Source organism: Suncus etruscus, chromosome 18 (genome assembly GCF_024139225.1).
Source record: "Suncus etruscus isolate mSunEtr1 chromosome 18, mSunEtr1.pri.cur, whole genome shotgun sequence".
Classification (NCBI taxonomy): Eukaryota; Metazoa; Chordata; class Mammalia; order Eulipotyphla; family Soricidae; genus Suncus; species Suncus etruscus.
Window position 1 is genome coordinate 61,677,658 of NC_064865.1, and position 20,774 is coordinate 61,698,431.

General features: G+C 56.5%; 1 protein-coding gene across 2 annotated transcripts; it reads right to left on the reverse strand.

The window, feature by feature from the left end:
- Positions 1-5,721: 5,721 nt before the first annotated feature.
- PXDC1 (PX domain containing 1) lies at positions 5,722-18,189 on the reverse strand. Of its 2 annotated transcripts, none has more exons than XM_049765054.1 (5): positions 17,493-18,189; positions 8,022-8,113; positions 7,509-7,626; positions 7,051-7,162; positions 5,722-5,966 (listed from the first exon to the last, which is right to left on the reverse strand). In XM_049765054.1, the coding sequence occupies exons 1-5, from the start codon at positions 17,731-17,733 to the stop codon at positions 5,843-5,845; spliced, it is 687 nt and encodes a 228-aa protein (XP_049621011.1). In that variant the 5' UTR covers positions 17,734-18,189; the 3' UTR covers positions 5,722-5,842. The 2 variants fall into 2 exon arrangements, with proteins under 2 accessions (XP_049621011.1, XP_049621010.1); XM_049765053.1 differs by having other exon boundaries at positions 7,509-7,572; positions 17,493-17,790.
- Positions 18,190-20,774: the final 2,585 nt, after the last annotated feature.

Consider the following 20,774-nt stretch of genomic DNA (forward strand, 5'->3'; position numbering starts at 1 on the left):
GGTGGCCTCCACCAAGGCCACAGAGCTGCCACAAGAAACCGATAACCAGTTTAAGACCCTTGAATCGGAACTGGGGGTATCCAGTAGACTAAAGTCTCAGACTGCAGAAGTGTGGGAATCCTACGCTAAACCCATGGGTATTCGATGTCACCCAGCTATTAAACCCAAACAAAGGTGTTCTCCCGTTTCTTCTTTCCTTTAAACCTCTCCCTTTGATATGTAAAAGCCCACCTGGATCACTTGACCTTCTTCCTCCTGGTGACTTAATAAAAAATTAATAAATTAATAAAAAAAAAAACCTCCTGGTTTAATTAATAAAGGGCCAGTCTGGCTCTGGTGCTCAGAGACACCACAAGGAGGCTAGAGCAATAGCATAGCGGTAGGATGTTGGACTTGCAAGTGGCTGACCTGGGACAAACCCAGCTTCTATCCCCAGCATCCTATAGGGTCCCCTGAGCCTGCCAGGAGCGACTCCTGAGCACAAAACCAGGAGAAACCCCTGAGTGGCACAAACATAAACAGAGACACCATTAGGCGATGGACTGACCTAATGATTCTCTCTTGACTGGCTTGGTTTATTAACTCTTTGGCACTACCCTGCTTCTTCAGACCCGTCCACCTGAAAATAGAAATATATGTGTGTGGTGATTTTACAATGTGGGCTTTATTTCACAGGTGGGTTGATTTTTTATTTTTTATTTTGGGGAGTGGGGTGGTGGGCCACACCCACAATGCCCAAGAGTCACTCCCAGTTTTGTGGTCAGGGGTTGCTGTTGACCGCACACAGGGAACAGGCTGTACGAAGGGCCAGTCAGGTATAAGACATGCTCTAGAAGCCCAGTCCTATATCTCCGGTCCTCCCTGCAGCTCTAAAATCTCCTGAGAGTTGGCTGGACGAAGCCGAGATTTTCAGGACGTGCTGAAAGGGGCCTGAGGCTGATTGTCCCTTAATGAAAGAAATTCAGAGACAGCAGATCTGAAAGTGAAGGTTATTGATGTTGTGTTGTTTTGATCGTTTGCTGCCTGGGTTTTTGAGCTCCCTTAAAAACAGGAAAGAAGGGCTGAGGAGATAGCTCAGCAGTAGGGCATTTGCCTTGCAAGCAGCCGATTCAGGACAGATGGTGGTTCAAATTCCAGCATCCCATATGGTCCCCTGAGCCTGCCAGGAGTGATTTCTGAGCACAAAGCCAGGAGGAACCCCTGGACCCACTGGATGTGGCCCAAAAACCAAAACCAAACAAACAAACAAAGACAGGAAAGAAATATCTATGGGGGATCAGGAGAAGAGTCTTCGTGCCCTAGATAGGGGCTGGCAGCTGCCTTGTTCAGGGCCCAGCTTTCGCCAAACCCTGCAAAGTTTCCTCTGCTTTCCCTGTCCTGTTATCCCTTCCACTTTCCCCTTTCCGCATGTCCCCTGCCCTTCCGTGGAGAGTCTTGCCAGCCAAGCGCCATCATTCTGCACGACACAGCTGCATCCGTTTCCTCTTGCCTCTCTCCCGTGTCCATTGGATTATTTCCAGCCACACAAGCCTCGAGGAGAGTCGTTTCCTCTCAGAAACTGCTGCCTTAAAGCAAACCCGAGATGAGGTGTAAAGGCCTTCCAGCTCCGAAGTGTTAGGTGCCTCTGTCGTGGGGAGTTTTCCCGTGGCAGATAAGGACCTTGGGTCTCAGTGGCAGGGGTTAGCATGTGACACATTCTGAGGCCAGGTGCAGGACACAGACCAGAGTTCACACTCAGAGCTGGGGTTTCAGAGTCATTTCTGCTCCTCTGCTACCTGGTTACAGAGAGAGGGGAGCCAGTACCAAGCACCCCAGAATCGTGCGCACAACTGGAAAAGCATGAATCTGCCCCCAGGCTCTTGCCCAAATTCCCATCTCCCTGCATGGATGAGGTTTACCCATCACAGCCTCTCTCCAGTGAATCCCGAGTGTTCATTAGAGGCATGTCAATTTGGGACATCAGGTTTATTGTTATTTTGCATTTTAATTTTAGTTGTTGTTGTTCTTGTTGGGTTTGGGGCCACATCCAGCGGTGCTCAGGGCTTACTCCTGGCTCTGTGCTCAGGAATCACTCCTGGGGAAGCTCAAAAAAACATGTATGTGAGGATGTCCACCAGGTTCCAGCTACATGGCTGCGTGCAAAGCAGATGCCTGGCCTTCTGTGCTATCTCTGACCCTAGAATTCATTCTTTCATTGGGAGAAAGTTTGGACCACACCCAAGCAGCACACGGGGATTAAGCCTGGATCTGAGCTCAGAAGTCATTTCTGTCAGGCTCAGGGGACCCTATGATTGCTGGAGTTTAGAACCCAGGTTGGCTACATGCAAGGCAAACACCCTCCCCGCTGTGCTATTGCTCCAGCCCCAGGATCAGTTTTATTGATGCCTCCAGCCAGGCCTGTTCCCCACCTGACCCCCATGGGCCCTGCTGAGCCTTCTCCGAACCTGGCACCGCCCCCCTCTTGTGTCCACTCTCCCCAACCCCATTTCCCAAGTGCCCAGCCCAGAAGAAAGAAGAAACATGTCAAGTCAGCACTTCAGGGTCCAGAGTTGTCTCCATGGTGGCCACACTGCCCTAGGGCTGAGGATCAGGCCCTAATTTGTGGCCCCTTCCTCTCACACCCCATTTGATCTCTGATTGCTACTTCGGGGTCCCCTTCCTGCTTCTTAGCTGTTCCCCTCACTTCCTCTCAACCCCTCAAACTACTCTCCACCAGCACCCAGAGTGATCCCACATCTCAGATCCCCTGGTCCGTCTCACTCAGAATAGTCAGCGCCACACGACTGACTTCAAGCTCCTGCTGGTCACCTGCAGGAGGTCCCCAATTTCCCATCCCTGCTCTCCTGCGAGTTTTGTTCCAAAGTCACCTTCCAGGGTGCCCCTCTGCAGTGGAGATTAGCAGCTCCTCCTCTGGGCTCTGCCTTCTCCTCCTGTCCCTCCCCACACAGTCCCTGTGAAGCTGCTTCTGTCCACTGCTCCATCTCCCTCTCTCTTTCCTCCCTCTCCTTCTCCTTCTTTTTCCTTCTTCTCTCTCCTCCCTCTCCTCCCTCTCTCCTCCCTCTCTCTCCCTCTCTCCTCTCTCCCTCTCTCCTCTCTCTCTCTCTCTCTCTCTCTTTCTCTCTCTCTCTCTCTCACTCACATCTGGCCTCTGAGACACAAGCCCTCTCCAGGCATGGAAAATGAATCCACAGGTTGGCCAACTTCACCTGTTGGCAATGATTTTTGAAAAAAAAAAAAAAAAGTATGAACAAATTCCTATGCACACTGCGTGTATCTTATTTTGAAGTGAAGAAACTAACCAGAAACAAATAAATGTGGCCTGAGGGCCATAGTTTGAGGACCACTGGTCTAGAGCCACCATGTCCTTATCCACAGGAACCAAGCAGTGAGGGGGCAACTGCTCTTCCAAGGATGCCTCTTGGTTAGCTGTATTTTATGCCATGTGCAAATAACATCTGCCCTCTAAATAAAATGAAAATGATCTTTCCATGTGGGAGGCCCAGCCCAGAAGGGAGTCCTCATTGGTTAGAACCAAACTGCCCAGACTCCTGAGATGGAACAGGAAGACGGCTCCCTGCCTGGACAGCCGCTGGTGGCCAGCTGTCTGAGGCCTGGAGGTCCTTCCAGCCTGGCAGGACCCCACCAGTGCCCTGCAAGCATCAGCCAGTGGAGACCTCCCACCCAGCTCGAGGATGCAGGGGTCCACCTGTCAAAAAGGACAGTCAGAGGCTGAAAACTCACATTCCCTGGGCCCCACCGGCCTTCTGGGAGGGGGGGGGGGCTTCATTCACTCTCTATTGCTCTCATTCAGCCCTGGGCTCATCTCAATCCTGAACCTACCTAAGGGACCAAGATATCTGCCCACAGGCTGGATAGATAGCACAGCTGTAGGGCATTTTCCTTACATGCAGCTGGCCCAGGAGGGACCCAGTCTGATTCCCAGCATCCCATATGGTCCCCCAGCCTGCCGGGAGCGATTTCTGAGTGCAGAGCCGGGAGTAACCCCTGAATGCTGCTGGGTGTGGTTCAGAAACCAATCAATCAATTAATTAATAAGTAAATAAATAATGTTAAAAAATATATATATATATGTTCACACGGTTTTCCAGACATGGGGCCATGGAGAATGCCAGGTGTTGGTGATGGGTCATTCTGGGAGCAGAACAAGTAGAGCAGGTGCCCTGGTGCCTACGGACAGATGTGTGTGCGAACTTCTGGGTGGCAGTGTAAGAGGGAGACCGAGTGATACCCAGCTAAAGGAGGCCTTGAAACTAGACCAGCAGGCAGCACCGGCCTGGCAGACAACCAGAGACACTGGTCGGCCCCACCTGCCACCTGCTGGTCTGCTGGGACATGTGTTCTGCAGCTGGCCAGAAATGGTTCTAAGGCAGTGAAGGACATGGAGAAAGGGAATCTCCAAGTCAGACCGGCCACGCGTAGACAGAGAGCAGCCCTGCCCAGTCCTGTCCCGTCTCCCAGCCTGTGTCCCTTTTCCCAAACAATGGGACAGGAGGAAGCCTGGGGCCATCTTGGTTTCTGACCAGTCTCCAGCCAGGACTCCCAAGAGCAGCGCTGAACCAGAGAGATAGCACAGCTGTAGGGTATTTGCCTTGCATGTGGCTGACTCAGGAGGGAACAACCCAGTTTAATTCATAGCATCCCATATGGGCCCCCGCCTGCCAGGGGTGATTTCTGAGCACAGAACCAGGAATAACCCCTGGGCATTGCTGTGTGTGGCCCAAAAAATCAAACAAACGAAAAAGAACAGCACAGACCCCTTCAACGGACAGAAGCCGAGTAATATTTATTTTATTTCATTAAAATAGATTTTTTTTTCTGAACAGACCGTCAAAGATTTAGGGTCTTCAATAACTTACTGGTATTTACAAGAGCAGATGCTGATCATTAGCAGAGGCAGGAATGACTCAGGCCCTCTCGAGGGCAGAGGGAGATGGGGGAGACATGGAGCCCCGACCATGGGTCCCAGTGACCCCCACAGAGCTATGACAGGGCACAGAGGGCCAGCATGGGCCCCAGCAGCTGTCATGAGCCCTGGCGGACGGGAAGAAGACGCACTCACGCCCATGGGGCAGACACTGGCAGGCCAGGAGATCTCTTTTTTTTTTTTTTTTTTTTTTTTTTTTTGGTTTTTGGGCCACACCCTGTGATGCTCAGGGGTTACTCCTGGCTATGCGCTCAGAAGTTGCTCCTGGCTTCTTGGGGGACCATATGGGACGCCGGGGGATCGAACCGCGGTCCGTCCTAGGCTAGCGCAGGCAAGGCAGGCACCTTACCTCCAGCGCCACCGCCCGGCCCGCCAGGAGATCTCTTAAGGACCATCTGAAACGCTCTCCCTCAGCTGGTCCCGGGCCCAGTTTCCAGACAGACGATGAACAACAGAAACACGAGCCACGGGCCCGGCCCTGAGGATGCCACAGTTATGGCACAGCCCCAGAACGCAGCGTCTCACATGACAGGCTGAGCCCGACAGTGGGGGAACAGTGGGTAGGATGGCTCAGCGGGTGCCAGGTGGTGTTGGGGCCTTGTGACGCAGGCGAGGGCTCCCCTACACCTGGAGCATCCTGGCGATGGCGGCGACAGAAACAATGAGTTTCCTGCAGGCACTTGGTGTGGGCCAGCCCAGCCTGGCTACTGTTCAGTGAACAGAGAAGGCAGTCATGACGGCCCTGCACTCCTGGTCACAACTGAGTCACTCCTGGGTCAGCCCCGGCCACGAAGCCCCAACTGGACATCTGGGGATTCCAACTGTGCCCAGGGCAGCAGGTGGCAGCAGAGCTAAGGGTACAACCAGGACGAGACGAGACGTGCCACTCAGGGTCACTCAGTCCAGGATGTCTGTCTCGAAGGGCACCAGGTGGTAGTAAGACAGGTTAGTGACATAGGCCGTGGGGTCGTCGCCATCCGCCAGCTCCGGCCCAAACTCGTCATCGTCGTCATTTGAGAACCTGAGATGGGAAGGACAAAGGGGTTTGGTCTGGCCGCTGGACCCAGCTTCGGAAGTGGGGGCCAGGGGGGCAGTGGGTATGAAGGGCAGGTCCCAGGGAGTGATACCAGGCTCAGAAAAAGGCTCGGTGGGGCCCACAGGGCTCAGGGGGTGACAGAGGCCAGACTGAAATATCAATAAGTCTGATCTCCAGCCAAGGGACACTCCAAGGGACACAGCCAAGGGGTCGCAGGAGAGGGGGTGTTCTCGGCCCTTGGAGGGAAGTCAACCTGCTCCTGGGGTGGGCATCATCCATGGGAAAGACTGGAAACAGGGACTCCCCTTCCCACTGGCTTCTAACAATGGCCTGTCCAGGGCAGGAGGAGGTGTGGAGGCAACAGGGGGCCTCTCCTGGACCCCTCTGCCATGAGATGTGTGTACGTGTGGGGTCTGCTCCTTCAGGGATGGGCCACAGGGAGAAGTGGCAGGCGGGCTACAGACCCTGGATGTACTCATGGACACAATGTGCCACTCCCGTGTGTGTTTGGGGGGAAAGGTGAGTTGGCATCTGCTCCCAGACCATCTGACGCTTCCTTCAGGGGTTCACCCTGAGGTCTCAGCGTTCACTCAGCACCCTGGGGAATCTCCACACAGCAGGGCTAAAGCAGCAGACCCGGGGGCCAGAATCATCAGTGGGGGCCTCCTCAGCACCTCAGGAACCCCCAAAGATGGGGGATGACATCAGAGAAGGGGTATGGGGAGGCAAGGGGTCCCTATGTGGACACCCCACCACAGTGGTGCCCGCAGACAAAGGTGATAAAAGCTTCTAAGGAGGCCGAGGCCAGCACAACACAGCCTGGGCCTATAGCAGGCCACAGGTCTCCTGCCCTCTCACCAGCCCCTGGGCACAAACACTGGGTGGTTGTTGATTGCACAGACCAAGCCACGTTGGTGAGAAAAGGCCGGTGCTAAATCAGTGCCCGGATGCAGCCAGGAATGCCCCAGTTCCGGCCACAGCTTCCTTCCTTCCTTCCTTCCTTTCGGGGTGCCTTGAGCTACAGCCACCCACACCCAGAGGCTCTCCGGCTTTGCCCGCCCATACTCACAGGCCCTCGTCTCGCTCCACGCCCAACCGCTGCTCCTTCCCGTTGGGTAAACTGTGGTCGATGACTATCGTCTCTGTATTTGCCAGGCAAAACCCATTGGATCTCATGATTTCTGGGAAGGAAAAGTGGCAGGTGAGAAGCCAAGAGGCAGAGCCTGGCACCCTCTGCTGGGCATCCTGGGCACCCCACACTGGGCAGAGGTGGGGCCCCAGCCCATGCCCACTAAGGTGGCAAGTGGAGGGGACAGTGACTTACGTCCTTGCCTGCCACCCCTTCTGCCCCATCCTGGGTCCGAGAAGCCACCAGATCCCACGTGCCCTCAGGATTTGCCCACTGAACTGCCCGTCCCCGTAGTAAAGGTTCTGTGAGTTGGGTACCGAGACCCAAGAGCAACCCCTGCTCCATGGACGGCTGCAGGGAAGTGGCACACAGGCACCCCATAAGCCCCGGGGTCTCACCTGAGATCTTGGCGGGGCTCTGGATGCTGGGCTGGATCCTGTGCACAGATTCGTCCCGGAGCACCTGGTCCAGGGGAGAGCGTTCGAAGAAGGTCAGCACCACTTCGGACCTGGAGTACTAGGGAGGGCAGGCGTCACTCGGGGAGTGCTCAGAGAGACCCCACCCTCAAACAGAGGGGGGCGTCACTCCTGAGTGATCTCCACCGTCAGACTGGAAGCATCATTCACGAAGCACCTCCATCAAGCTGGGAAGGTGTCACTCAGGCACAATCTCCACCATCAATCTGGGGGCGTCACTTGGGAATGACCTCCACCGTCAGGCTGGAGGAGGCATCACTCGGTAGTGACCCTCTGCCATCAGTCTAGGAGAAGGGTTGTCTCGGCCCCGCAGTTGCCTCGGCCCAGGATGCACAGGGCGGGGCACCGGCTCTGCCCCCCCTGACCCGTCCCCCTGTCCCTCTACCCTGTTTTCCCCATCCTCCCATCCATCCCCATCCCCTTGTCCATGCCCACCTTGCCTGGCATGCCCACGACCGTGGCCAGCAGCTTCTCCACCTCGTTGAGTCGTGCTTCCATGTCCCGGGCGTCCCTGATGGCCAACAGCCCTGGGGACGGGACAGCAGACAGTCAAGGAGAGTCTGACCCGGAGCCCACAGACCCTGACATGCTGTACCCGCAGGAGCCCCAGTTCGACCCTCATGAAGACAAAGGCATCTGGAGGCACTGACCGCCCCCATTGCTTGCTCCAGACTCCCAGAAAGGTTCCCTTCGAGCCTGGGGTCCCCATCCCCAAATGGCGGACAAGGGAGCCGCATGACAGAAGGTCTGGTAACCCTACAAGCACCTGTGCAGGGCTTAAGGCGGGCACCCCCATATCCACAGACCTCTTCACCAGGCCCCATCCTGCTGGAAGGATCCTGGGGATCCCAGATACGCCTTCTTCAGGAGGAAACTGCCCTTTTCCAGAACAACCCAAGGGTCTGGCTCATGGGGGCCCTGACCCAGCACCCAGAGGTCTGAACCAACTGGGCAGGCAGGAAAAACACCCCCTCAGGACCCGAAAGTCCGATTCTGAAGGGACATTGGTGGTCCTGTCCTGTTCACTGCGGCGGAACTTTGTAGGCCCTGAATTTGCCACTACAAGGACGAAATCAGCTGGACTGTCCGGAGGAGGGGCGGCCCCTGGGTGTGGGTGCAAAGACGCTTAGGGGACAGCCAATGGTCAGAAGGCCACAGAGCTGCGAGCTGGTTGGTCCACAGCTGGGCTGGCCACAGTGGGGAGGACATGGGGTGTGAGGAGACCTCGAGATGTTGGCAGAAGAAGTGGCCACTCGTGTGGGAAGTCAAGTGGAACATCAGAGGCTTGAAAATGATTGTGCAGAGCCCTGAGCAATAGAACAGCGGAGAGAACATTTGCCTTGCATGAGGCTGACCTGGGTTCGATCCCTGGCATCCCTGGGCACCAGCTGGTGGAATTTCTGAGGGCAGAGCCAGGAGGAACCCTTGAGCACTGTCGGGTGTGAGCACCCCCAAAAAGAATGTGGGGGCTGGAGCGATAGCACAGCAATAGGTCATTTGCCTCGCATGTGGCCGACCTGGACGGACCTGGATTCAATCCTCAGCATCCCATATGGTCCCCTGAGCCTGCCAGAAGCGATTTCAGAGAGCAGAGCCTGGAGTAACCCCTGAGTGCTACCAGGTGTAGCCCCCCCCCCAAAAAAAACAAACAAAACAAAACAAAAATCCAACAACAGGGACCGAAGCAGTGGTGCAACGGTAGGACATTTGCCTTGCCCGTGGCTGACCTGACCTAGAATGAACCTTGTTCGATCCCCGGTGTCCCAGATGGTCCCCCAAGCCAGGAGCAATTTCTGAGAGCAGAGCTAGAAGTAACCTCTAAGCGTCAAAAATAAATAAATAAATAAATAGATAAATAAATAGATAGATAAATAAATAAATAATCCAACAACAACAAAGAATGTGAAGGTGCAAGAGAGAGAGAGAGACAGAGACAGAGACAGAGAGAGAGAGAGAGATTGGGATGAAGGGAGTTAGGAATAAAGGGAGGAGGAGAGAGAGAGAAGGAGATAGGAGAGAGACAGAGAAAGACAGAGAGTGGGAGAGAGAAAGAGAGGGAAAGAGGAAGAGAAGACAGAGAGGAGACAGGGAAATAGAAAAAGAGAGAGGAAGCCCACCATTCGCCCTCGGTGAAACTCAGACCACACCTGGGGGTCCTGGGGAGCTGAACAGACCACCCTACTCGCCCCCATATGCAGCCTCCTCCACTGGGTGCCCTCCAGGCATGCAGGAGGGGTGCTCTGGCCAGCAGGAGGCACCAAAGCAAGTCCCTGTAATTTTGCATAGTGATCCCAGAGCCTGTGGCACCCCCCCCCACACACACACACACCTGGCCACTTCTCCCCATCCAAGTTGCATCCTGTTATCAGTGAGCTGGTGACTGGCCTGAGGGATGCAGCATCCCTGGCTCTGGGTCCCTCGGGCCCCCAAATCCCCCAGCTCCCCTCATAGCCTCTCACAAGAGGGGTCTTGGTTCATGAAAGGGGGTGGCTCCCCACTGAGACAGAGACAGCAGGACCCTGCTGGCCCATAGAACTCCCCGACACCAGATCCCAGCTCTCTGGCATCCCTCGGTCCTGATGAATAAACGTCCCCTCAATTCAGAAAGTGGGGTGCAGCTGTCACAGCGGGTTGGAAAGATGGAAGGAAAATATAAAGAATTCCCCCAGACTGTCCCCCAGAGTCCCCCTCCCCAGCAAGCCAGATTCACTACTAAGTACCTGGCCCTACCCACTGTTGTACAGTACCCTGAAGTTTGCCCCAGAAGGTGCAGGGACAGGCAGGGGGCAGCACCCACAGGCTGGGCAGTGGACAGAGCCCACTGGCCCGGCAATGCCTCCCATGGACCGTCCCTGAACCCAAGCTCGGGTCCTGCTTTTCCAGATGTGGCCCGATGGCAGCAGAAACAACCGAGGTCTGATTCCACCCCCAAGTGGGGTTGAAAGGCTGTGGGGAAACCTCGAGGTCTCACATTCCTGCCTGGAAGCGTGTGGTCGTGAGTCCAAACCCCCAGCCCTGCCTGTGCCCAGTGCTGCGGCCATAGTTCCTGGCACAAGGGCACCACAAAGGGATACATTCCCCCCAAGCACAACTAAAATGGCATGTGTGGCTCCCCAGCCATGTGTTATCACGTGTGTGAAAACATGTGTCGGAGCACTTTCAGCACTGTGTGAATCCACTGGGACCCTCAAAACCTGGTGTGTGACCCCCACGGCACCACAGCTAAAACTTCGTCACAGACATACACACAAACACACACACACACAGATACACACAGACACAGACAGACAGACACACACACACACAACTCTGCTGGTGACAAGGATGGCCAAAGAGCAGGAAAGAAGAAATTATGTGGAGGGGGGGTTGGTTTTTTGGGGGGGTCGCGTCCAGCTCAGGGGTCACTCCTAGCCATGCTCGGGGCACCCTAAGGGATGCCGGGGTGGAACCCGGTTTGGCCACCTGCTCCCTGCCCTCCCTCCTGCTCCGCTCTTGTCCAGCCCTAGGAAAGGGAATTTTCAAGTTCAGTTGCAGTGACCAGATAGCCTGCACCCCCAGGGTTTTCCCACCTTGAAAGTTGCTAGTGGGAAGGAGAATTCGTTGGGAAAGTGACTCTGGGGGGTTTGAGGCAGTGGGTAAAAGAGCCCAGGGGCGTCCAAGGTCCGAGTATCCACCAATCAATCGATCAATGGAATCAGAATTCACCCCCAAAAGACACAAAACAACTTTGGTTAGGTACGTGTCCTCCCCGCTCTCGCCAGCAGGGGGCGGTGGCGCCTCACACAGCCGCCGCTTCTCCAGTGAGCCAGGCAGACAGGAGGGACTTGGGGACAGTTTTTGTTTTTGTTTTTGTTTTTGCTTTGCTTTGCTTTTCCGGGGTCATACCCGGTGGTATTCGGGGTCACTCCTGACTCTGAGCTCAGAAATCTCTCCTGGCAGGCCCAGGGGACCCTATGGGATGCCAGGAATTGTACCCAAGTCTGTTCCAGGTAGGCCTCGTTCAAGGCAAAGGCCCTACCGCTGTGCTCTCTCCGGCCCCAACTTGGGGACAATTTTTGGGGTTTATTTCTCTCCATGCAGCCAATCACGCACATGAAAGCTAGACTCAGGCTTTCCCATTCTCTATGCCAGTCAAAGACTTTTAGAACCAAGCGAGTTTAGGATGGAAAACTTCAGGAAAATCCTGAAGCATTTTTGTCTTTGTACCCAGTTACACACAGGGCCCCACCTTTCCTGGTTCTGATCCTGCAGTTAAATATCTGGGGTCTGGCACCCCCAAACACTACAGCCGGTACCTTCTCTCGGACTCAGCCTTGAAAATCAAGGACGGGGTGAGGGTAGGTATTTGTATGGCTAACTTGGTGTGGGCCAGGACCCTGCACAGAACAGTGGAGAGAAGAAGAGGGACCAGAGAGAGAGGATAGTGGACAGGGCATCTGCCTTGCAGGAGGCTCACCTGGGTTCTACCCCTGGCATCGCACAGGGTACCCCGAGCCCCTGAGTTCAGAGCCAGGAGTAAGCCCTGAGCATCACCGGGTGTGGCCCTAAAACGAAAACAAAGAAAGCATGGCAAACCAATATCTTACATGGAAGATATTTCACACAGACCCACCTGGGGGTACTCCAGGACCCCCTGAGGCTTGAAACCCCCAGAAGAGGGGAGGTGGGTTTGGTGCTGGGGGAGCTGGCCCCAGACAGAGGCCCCAAGACTGCTCTGAGACACGAACCGGTTCATCTGAGCTGTTTTCACTCTATTATGAACTCGGGATTCTGCAGCTCCCAGACACCTGGGATACCTGGGGCTGTCGGAGGTCTGCACCCCTCAGACACAGCCCAGATCCTCCCCATTCAGTCCCTGGGGGGCGTTGGTGGTTCAGACCTGGCTGAGTCCATTCGCTGAAGGCCTGTGACCAGGAAGCTCTGGTGAGAGCCCAGGCCTTTGGGTGCAGGTACGCCAGTGGTAAGGACGCCTGACCTGTGTCTTAAGGGGGGGGACCACCCTAGATCAGCAGAAGGTTCAGAGCCCTCTGCTGCCCCCCCCACCCACAGTGGGGTCACTTCTCTTCCCCTCCCCTGGTCTCCCCTCTCCTCTCCCAGCCCCCAACTCCCACCTGCTTCCCTGCCCTGCTGGCTGCCCTCAACTTCCTCCCTTCTTGTTCTTCTTCCTCCTGCTCCCCTTCCTCCTTCCTCTTCCTTTCCCTCCTCCTCCTCTTTCCAAACTTCTTCCTCCCTTTCTTGTTCTCTTTCTTCCTTCCTCCTCCTCGTCCCCCTTCTCCACTCCGCTTCCTCTTCCCAACCCACAGGCCCACCGCCTAACCCCCTACCCCCATTCCTTCTGAATATCTCTCTCTCACACAAAGATCTCTGAAATCTCTCGCTGATTACTGAAACTTTCCGAAGCCGAACCCAAAAGCCACAGGGGGCAAGGCTGGATCTGCCCAAGCACTGCCAGCCTCTGGGCTAGACCTTTTGGGCCGGCCCGTGCGTGCTCAGGAGGTGCTCCCCAACCAGGCTATAAATTCCACCGTGTGACGGGAAAGAGGTTGGGTCAAGGCTCAGAGCAACTCGGAACGGAGATTCTGTTGCCTCAAGGGCTGGATTTTCAGCATCAGGAACTGAAATGCCACTTTGTTTGTTTGTTTGTGGCCACACCCAAAAAGTGCACAAGGGTCACTTCTGGCTCTGCATTCAGGGATCACTCCTGGTAGTGCTCAGGGGACCCTATGGGATGCCCGGGATTGAACCCAGCTTAGATGCATGCAAGGCAAACTCCCTCCCTACTAGTCTATTGCTCAGACCCTTGAAATGCCATTTTCTTTTCTTTGGTTTCTGGGCCAAGCCTGGCAGTGCTCAGGGCTGACACCCCAGGTCTGCGATCATGGATCTCTCCTGCCAGGGTTTGGGATACTAGATGAGGCATCGGGGCACTCTAGAACAAGGCAAGTGTCCTCCCCACTATGCTCGCCCTCTCTAGCTCCCCGATTTTTGAATCCTTGTAAGGCCTCGAGGTGGCCTGTTGCCAAATGTCCTTCCCCTGCGACTGAAGGCCCTGAGTTTGCCGCCCAGTGCTGCCCACGTACTCGACTCATCAGCAGCTCTGCTGACAGTGACACCAGTGTGTGTGACTCCAGACATGAGCCAGACACATTCATGCAAGCACCACAGATAAAGGAAGGATCCCAATGACACACACACACACACACACACACACACACACACACACACACACACACACACACAACTAAACTCAAGCAAGTCTGGCCACCAAGAAGACAAAGCCTACCGAAGCATCTTGGAAATTCCCACCACAAAGGACCCCAGATCACGGGTTGGGGAGAGTGACACTGTGGGCAGGGCCACACGCAGCACCAGAGGGTCGACCCCACGGAACCCCGAAGCCACTGAAGAGTGGAGGGAAGCAGAGTAGAAACAGGACCAGTCCAGAGCCTCTAGGGAAACATCCCCAGATGTCAGTATCGGAACCAGTAGGCCATGCCCGGCCCAAGTCCCAGAGCAGTGGGAGCCCAGGAGAGGTTCAGTCCCAGAAGTGACCCCATTTGGGTAGCAGAGTGAGAAAAAAGCAACAGGGGCTGCCAGGAGACACATCCCCCACCCCAGGAAGTAGCACCCTGGAAAGATGGAGAAAGAGGAGGGAGAATTGGAACCCTGAGAGAGGAGTGAGCAAGGGCAGGTCAGATTCAAAAAAAAAAAAAAAAAAAAAAAGCGTGACTGAGGGCAGGAGAGGGCTGGAGCGAGGCCCCTCCAGAAACAGGCGCCCCCCCCCCCCCCCCCCCCGTGCAAACCTTGAACTCCCGCTCTGCCAACAAGAAATAACTAGGCTCTCATCTGACTCCATGCACAGCAATAGGAAAAGAGTCGTCCTGTGCACCATCCGAGGCAACCAGGACACAGTGCACTTTTCTTGCCCCCAGATCCAAAATTACAAGTGGGGAGGTTGGGGCTTCCTCACTCCCTCCTAGGACTTGGTCCAGCCCTGGACCAAGATGGCAGTACCATTTGGGCTTCCAACCTCGTCACCCACAAAGACAAGTCTGCAAGGGAGGGATGGAGGTCGTCTCCACACTTAGGGGAGTTTATTTATTTTATTTTGGGGAGGGTCACAACCTGCGGTTCTCAGTGGTTACTCCTGGCTCTGCACTCAGAAATTGCTCCTGGCAGGCTTCGGGGGGACCATGTGGGATGCCGGAATTGAACCGGGTCAGCCGCATGCAAGGCAAACGCCCTACTGCTGTGGTATCTCTCCAGCCCCACTCAGGGGAGTTTAACATGGAACCCACTTCCCTGGTGTCCTGGGATTCGAGCCACAACACCTGAGATGCATCCTTCCAATGGGCTTCCCTGCCCCATAAGGAGGAGAGGGGGTGCTGGTAGGAACCCTGACACCACCGTCTGTTCTTTCCCACTCAGAGACAGACACAGCTCCCACCACACAGGGAGGCACTGAGGGCGGCAGTATAGACCTGGCAAACACTGAGAATAATCTGTTTCTGAATGGCCCCACACAGGAGGCCACCTCCCTGTGACGTCCAGGACCTTGTCAGGACCTCCCTGCTGTCCCCACCCTCCCAGCCACTCGCCCCAGACTCACACCCCCTTGGTCTACACCACAGGAATCCAGCCCTGATCCAGTTAGGACTCACAAGGCTGGGGTGGAGCATGTTCCCCGCCTACTGGGCTTCAGGGTGGGGGTGACCCTTCCGCCTGTCGCCTCAGGTATGGGGGTCCCTGTTCCCAGACTCCCAACATCACTTACTTCCTCACTTCTTCTGTCCCCAAGAAAGAAAACAGGGTGAGGTGCCTGAGGAAGGGACAGACAAATGGGGATTCCCGGGGTGGCTAAGGAGCACAGCGGAGGTTCAGAGTCCACTCCAGAGAGGACAGTTCCAGGGAGAGCCAGGTTCTGAGACAAGGCTGCCCCGTCTTTGGAGAGTCTTGACAGGAGCTCGGACAAGAAACTTGGGGGTCAGGTGTAATGACACTTGAGGTTCAGATGTTAACTCAGGGCTTGGGTGAGAAATTTGGGGTTCAAATGAGAAACTTGGGGCTCGGGTGAGAGACTTGGGGTTCAGGTGAGAACTTGGGGTCTTATGGGGAAATTGAGGTTCAGATGAGAAACACAAGCTGGGTGTACACCTGAGGGCAACACTCAGCCACCCCCAAAGATTTGGGGCCCAGAGGATCCTGGAAGGCAGAGACCCTCCCCCCCAAAACACCTTCCCACCTGCTGATGGTGAGGTAAGAATCCCCCTTCACAGAGGGACCCCCACGGGCGGGCAAGAGTCCATCTCAAGACTGGGAAGATGGGGGACTCAGGGGACCCTCTGAAAATGAAGGTCGTTGCACCCCAAAGTTCTACCAGGTTCCCTTCTCTGACAGAGGTCCCAGAGATGGGGTGACACCCCTTCTCCAAGGGGAAAATCAGTCAAACTCCTGAGAATCCGACCCAAACAGACCCTGATCCCAGCGCCTGCCCCAACTTCTCTTCCCAGTCTGCTCTCCCACTTCCTCTCCAGCCCCACCTCCTGGTCCAGCCAAACAGTTTCCTTAACGGAAGGGAAGGGAAGCGAGTCCCCACGGGCGGGACCGGGATGGGGTCACAAGACCTGGGGGACCACGAAGGACCACCCCTCAGGGCGGAGACCGCCTGTCCCCACCAGGCAAGGGACGCGCTGCGTGGCAGGAGCCGGGGAGACCCACCCAGTCCCGGAGGACCGTCCACTCTGCTCCCCACACAGCCGGGCAGCCGAGGGTCCCTGCAAGGCCACCTCAGCGGTTCCGGGAAGCGACACGGAGGATCAAGACGCCCACCCTGCAATCCTGCAGACCCTGCCTTCCCTCTGGGTGGGAACAGGGGGACTGTCCCCTGTCCTGGGCCTAGGACAGAAGAGACAGCCCAGATCCTTGCGACCGGCACGCGCCAAGCCACTGTCCCGTGGTCCCAACCCCACCCCACGGTACCCCAGCCCATCCCGCACTATCCAAAGCCTCCTCTGAGCGTTTCTCCGGAGAGAGAAGGGATCCCCGGATCACACCCCTCCGCGTCCTTCCTGCGCACCGGGACAAGGGCGGCACCCCGGGTCCCCCCCGGGTCCCCAACTCCAAGCTCAGGCCCGCACCTTGGCCAAACATTGCAAGTTCCGAACTCCGCACCTTGGTCAAGCATTGCGCACTCGGAACCTCGCACCCTGGTCAAGCATTGTGCGCCCTGAACCCCGCATCTTGGAAAAGTATTGCGCGCCCCGAATCCCGCACAGAGTGGAAGCATTGCGCTCCTCGAATCCCGCACCTTGGCCAAGCATTGCGGGTCCTGAACCCTGCACCCCTAACTCCAAACTCGGGCTCGAACCTTAGCCAAGTATTGCGCGCCCCGAAACCCCGCACTTTGGCGAGGCACTGCGCTTCCCAAACCCCGCATCTTGGATAAGCATTGCTTGTCCCAAACCCCACAGCTTGGAGGGGCATTGCACTCCCCGAACCCCGCACCTTGGGTTGGCATTGCTTGTTCCAAACCCCGCAACTTGGAGAGGCATTGCACACCCCAAATCCCGCACCTTGGAGAGGCATTGCACTCCCCGATCCCCGCACCTTGGCTTGGCATTACTTGTCCCCAAACCCCGCACCTTGGAGAGGCATTGCGCGCCCCAGACCCCGCATCTTGGCTTGGCATTGCTTGTCCCAAAACCCCCGCACCTTGGAGAGGCATTGCTTGTCCCAAAACCCCGCACCTTGGAGAGGCATTGCACTCCCCGATCCCCGCACCTTGGCTTGGCACTGCTTGTCCCAAACCCCGCACCTTGGAGAGGCATTGCGCGCCCCAAAGCCCGCGCCCCCAACTCCAGACTCCAACCCGCACCCCGCGCCCCCGTCCCCGAGCGCGCCCCGCACCTTGGCGCAGCTCGGGCCGGTCGTCGGGGAAGGCGTCGCGGAGGCGCTGGCACAGGCGGCGCAGGTCGGCCAGGCTGCGGTGCAGGTAGAGGACGCTGCGGTCCGACCACTCGGTGCGGATCTCGAAGAAGTCCTCCTCGCGCCCGCGCCGCCCCACCGCCAGCCTGCGCACCCCGTTCACCCAGCAGCCGCGCACGAACATGTTGGCCAGCGACGTGCCCTCAAACACCGCCGACGCCATGCGGGGCGCCGGGCATGACCGGCCGGCTGTCCTTGCGTCCGTCCGTGCGCCCAGCCGGGGCGGCTCCCGGGGGCCTGGGCTGGGCCCCGAGGGCGTCCGGAGGAGCCCGGGCCGGTCCAAAGTCTGTCCCCGGTTGGGATCCGCGCGGTCCTGTGGCTCCGTCCCCTGCGCACTCGTCTCCAAGCCTCTCCAAGCCCCGCGCGCGTCGGGGTGTGTGTCCCCCCGGAGCTGCGTCCGTCTGTCCTTCTGTCCGACTCTGCGGGGCGGGCTCCGAGGCCCTTTTATACGCCTCTTCCCCGCCCCGTCGACGTCGGGGCCGAGGCTGGGACCGTGTCCGCGCCCGCCCCGCGCCCGCCCCTGGCTAGGTTGGCCAGGAAGGACGCGCGCCCGGGACTCCCGCTCCCAGGGTATTGGGGTGTCCCCGCCGGCTGCAGACCCCAGCCCCGGCTTAAGGCGCCAGAGGAGCCCCGGAGGGACCCCAAGGCGCACCCCCGGGCACCAGCCCCGGCGCGCCCAGGACTGGCCAAGGACTGGCCCCCCTGGAACTTGGGCGGAGACGCGCGGGGCGGGACCGGGAGGCGCGTTCCGAGTTTCTTTTTTTCTCTTTCCGTTTCTAGGCCGGCGGGAACTCTAGGGCCCCCGGACCCCCCTCATAGACTGTGAGCGAGCTGGACGCGGGTTTGGGGGGTCAGCGCGGGAGGCTCGCGGCGGGGTCCACTCCAGTGCGTCCTGGGCGGGCGCGTCCCGGCCTGGATAGCGCTGCAAAGAGAGGCAGGAATTTCTGGACCCGGAGGGCGGTCCAGGTCCCGGAATTCCTATTGAGCAGACGGGACTGGGTGCACCCCACCCCTAAAGGAAGGAGCAAAGTGTCTGGGTGATCTGGTGTGGGAAGGGGGACGAGCCAGAGGGTGTGGAGAATGCACAGAACTTGGAGACAGACAGCTGCGAGGTCCAGTTCCTGCTGGGAGCTGCGAGGTCCAGTTCCTGCTGGGATCTGGCCTTCGTCTGAGGGATCCTCCCGATGGAGCTGGGGGATCCTGGGGGCTATTGGGGGCCAGTCCCAGAACTGCTGCAGGGAGAGCTGCGTTGGTCCCTCTCTGCACTCCACTCCCACCCCATCCACCCACTCGCCGTTGTAACTGAGCTGACCCAGTGGTCACAATTTTTCAGAGTCTGGTGGGTGCGTCTTTATTTATTTATTTTTTATTTATTTATTTATTTATTTATTTATTTTGGTTTTTGGGCCACACCCAGCGGTGCTCAGGGGTTACTCCTGGCTGTCTGCTCAGAAATAGCTCCTGGCAGGCACGGGGGACCCTATGGGACACCGGGATTCGAACCAACCACCTTTGGTCCTGGGTCGCCTGCTTGCTAGGCAAACACCGCTGTGCTATCTCTCCGGTCCCTATTTATTTATTTTTGTTTGTCCAGTTTTCTTCTAAACTTTATTAATTGATTGGTTTTGAAGCCACACCCAGCGGCGCTCAGGGGTTACTTCTGACTCTGCAGGCTCAGAAATAGCTCCTGGCAGGTTCAGGATACTTTATGGGATGCCAGGGATCAAACCCGGGTTCATCCGGGGTCAGCCGCATGCTAGGCAAACTCCCTACCGCTGTGCTATCACTCCAGCACCAAGTCATGCATCTTGTTTTCTCACTCACTGGGGGATTGAAGCCTCACCCCCCACCCTTTCTCCCTAGGTAACTTGACCTTACCTGCAAGACCCCGCCCATTCCTGGGAGGGGTCTTGGAAAAGGTAGATAAGGTATGGACCAGAGGGGATTAGCTCTCTTTTTGGTCTTTGACCAGCATGGAGGTCAAAGGGAAGATGGCTGACAGGAGTTAAGATGCAGGGCTAAGAATGGCTGAATGCTTCAAAGGTTATGATAGAGGCCACACATGTCGTGGATAGGGATGAATAAAGCTGATGCTTCCTGATGCCTGCCTGTGAGTGAGTTCAATACCCGTCGCTTTCCTGGACCCCAGACCCGCCGGTTGATGGGGGATGAAGCCACGTGGCTGGGGCCTAAGGACAAAGGCCTCCATCCTTCACTATCCACCACCATCATTAATTATTTAACACTACAGGGGATTAAAGGTGAAAGTGCTTCTGCCATCTGACAGGACAGTCCCCCTCTTTCCCCCACATCCAGAGGCGGAAGGGATAGTCCTGGGGAGAGGGCACTTCCCTTTCCATGCGGCAGACACCTGCTTCCATGCCTGGCACCACATAATATTATAGGCCAGGAGTGAGCCCTGAGCATAAACAGATCTGGCCCTCAAATTAAATAAAATGATCTTGGGGGCCAGAGAGATAGCATGGATGTAGGGCGTTTGCCTTGCATGCAGAAGGATGGTGGTTCGAATCCCAGCATCCCATAAGGTCCCCCAAGCCTGTCAGGAGTGATTTTTGAGCGTAGAGTCTGGAGTAACCCCTGAGCACTGCTGGATGTGACCCAAAAATAATAATAACAATAATAATAATAAAATAGTCTTAGTGCCCAATAAATAGCAACTTGCAGGTGCAAGGATCAGGGGTGGATCCCATGGCATGGATCTCCCCAAACACCCAGAAGAAGCACCAGGCCCCAAACACGGAAGCATTGGGCCATTGGTTAAGACCAGCTGACCTGAGATGGACCTGGGTTCAATCCCCGACATCCCATATGGTCCCCCGATGCTGCCAGGATTGGTTTTTGAGTGCAGAGCCAGGAGTAACCTCTGAGCGCCGCCAGGTGTGGTCCAAAAACACAGGTAGAAATGAAGGAAGGGAGGGAGAAAGTGGGGGAGGAGATGTATTTTATATAATTATAAATAAAATAAAATGTATTCAAAGTAAGACCAGGGGAAGAACCAGCTTTCCGTGGGGAGCCTCAAAACCTCACACTGTTGTCCTATGTTGCTTTCTGGGGTTGGAGAAACCCTCAGGCTCCAGGAGTCTAAGGGGCAGCCCCACCTGAGTCCAGCTTCTCTGGGAGCAAATAACTCCAGTCTCTGAGTCACCGCTGCTCCCCTTGGTTAAAACTCGGGGCACGTTTCTG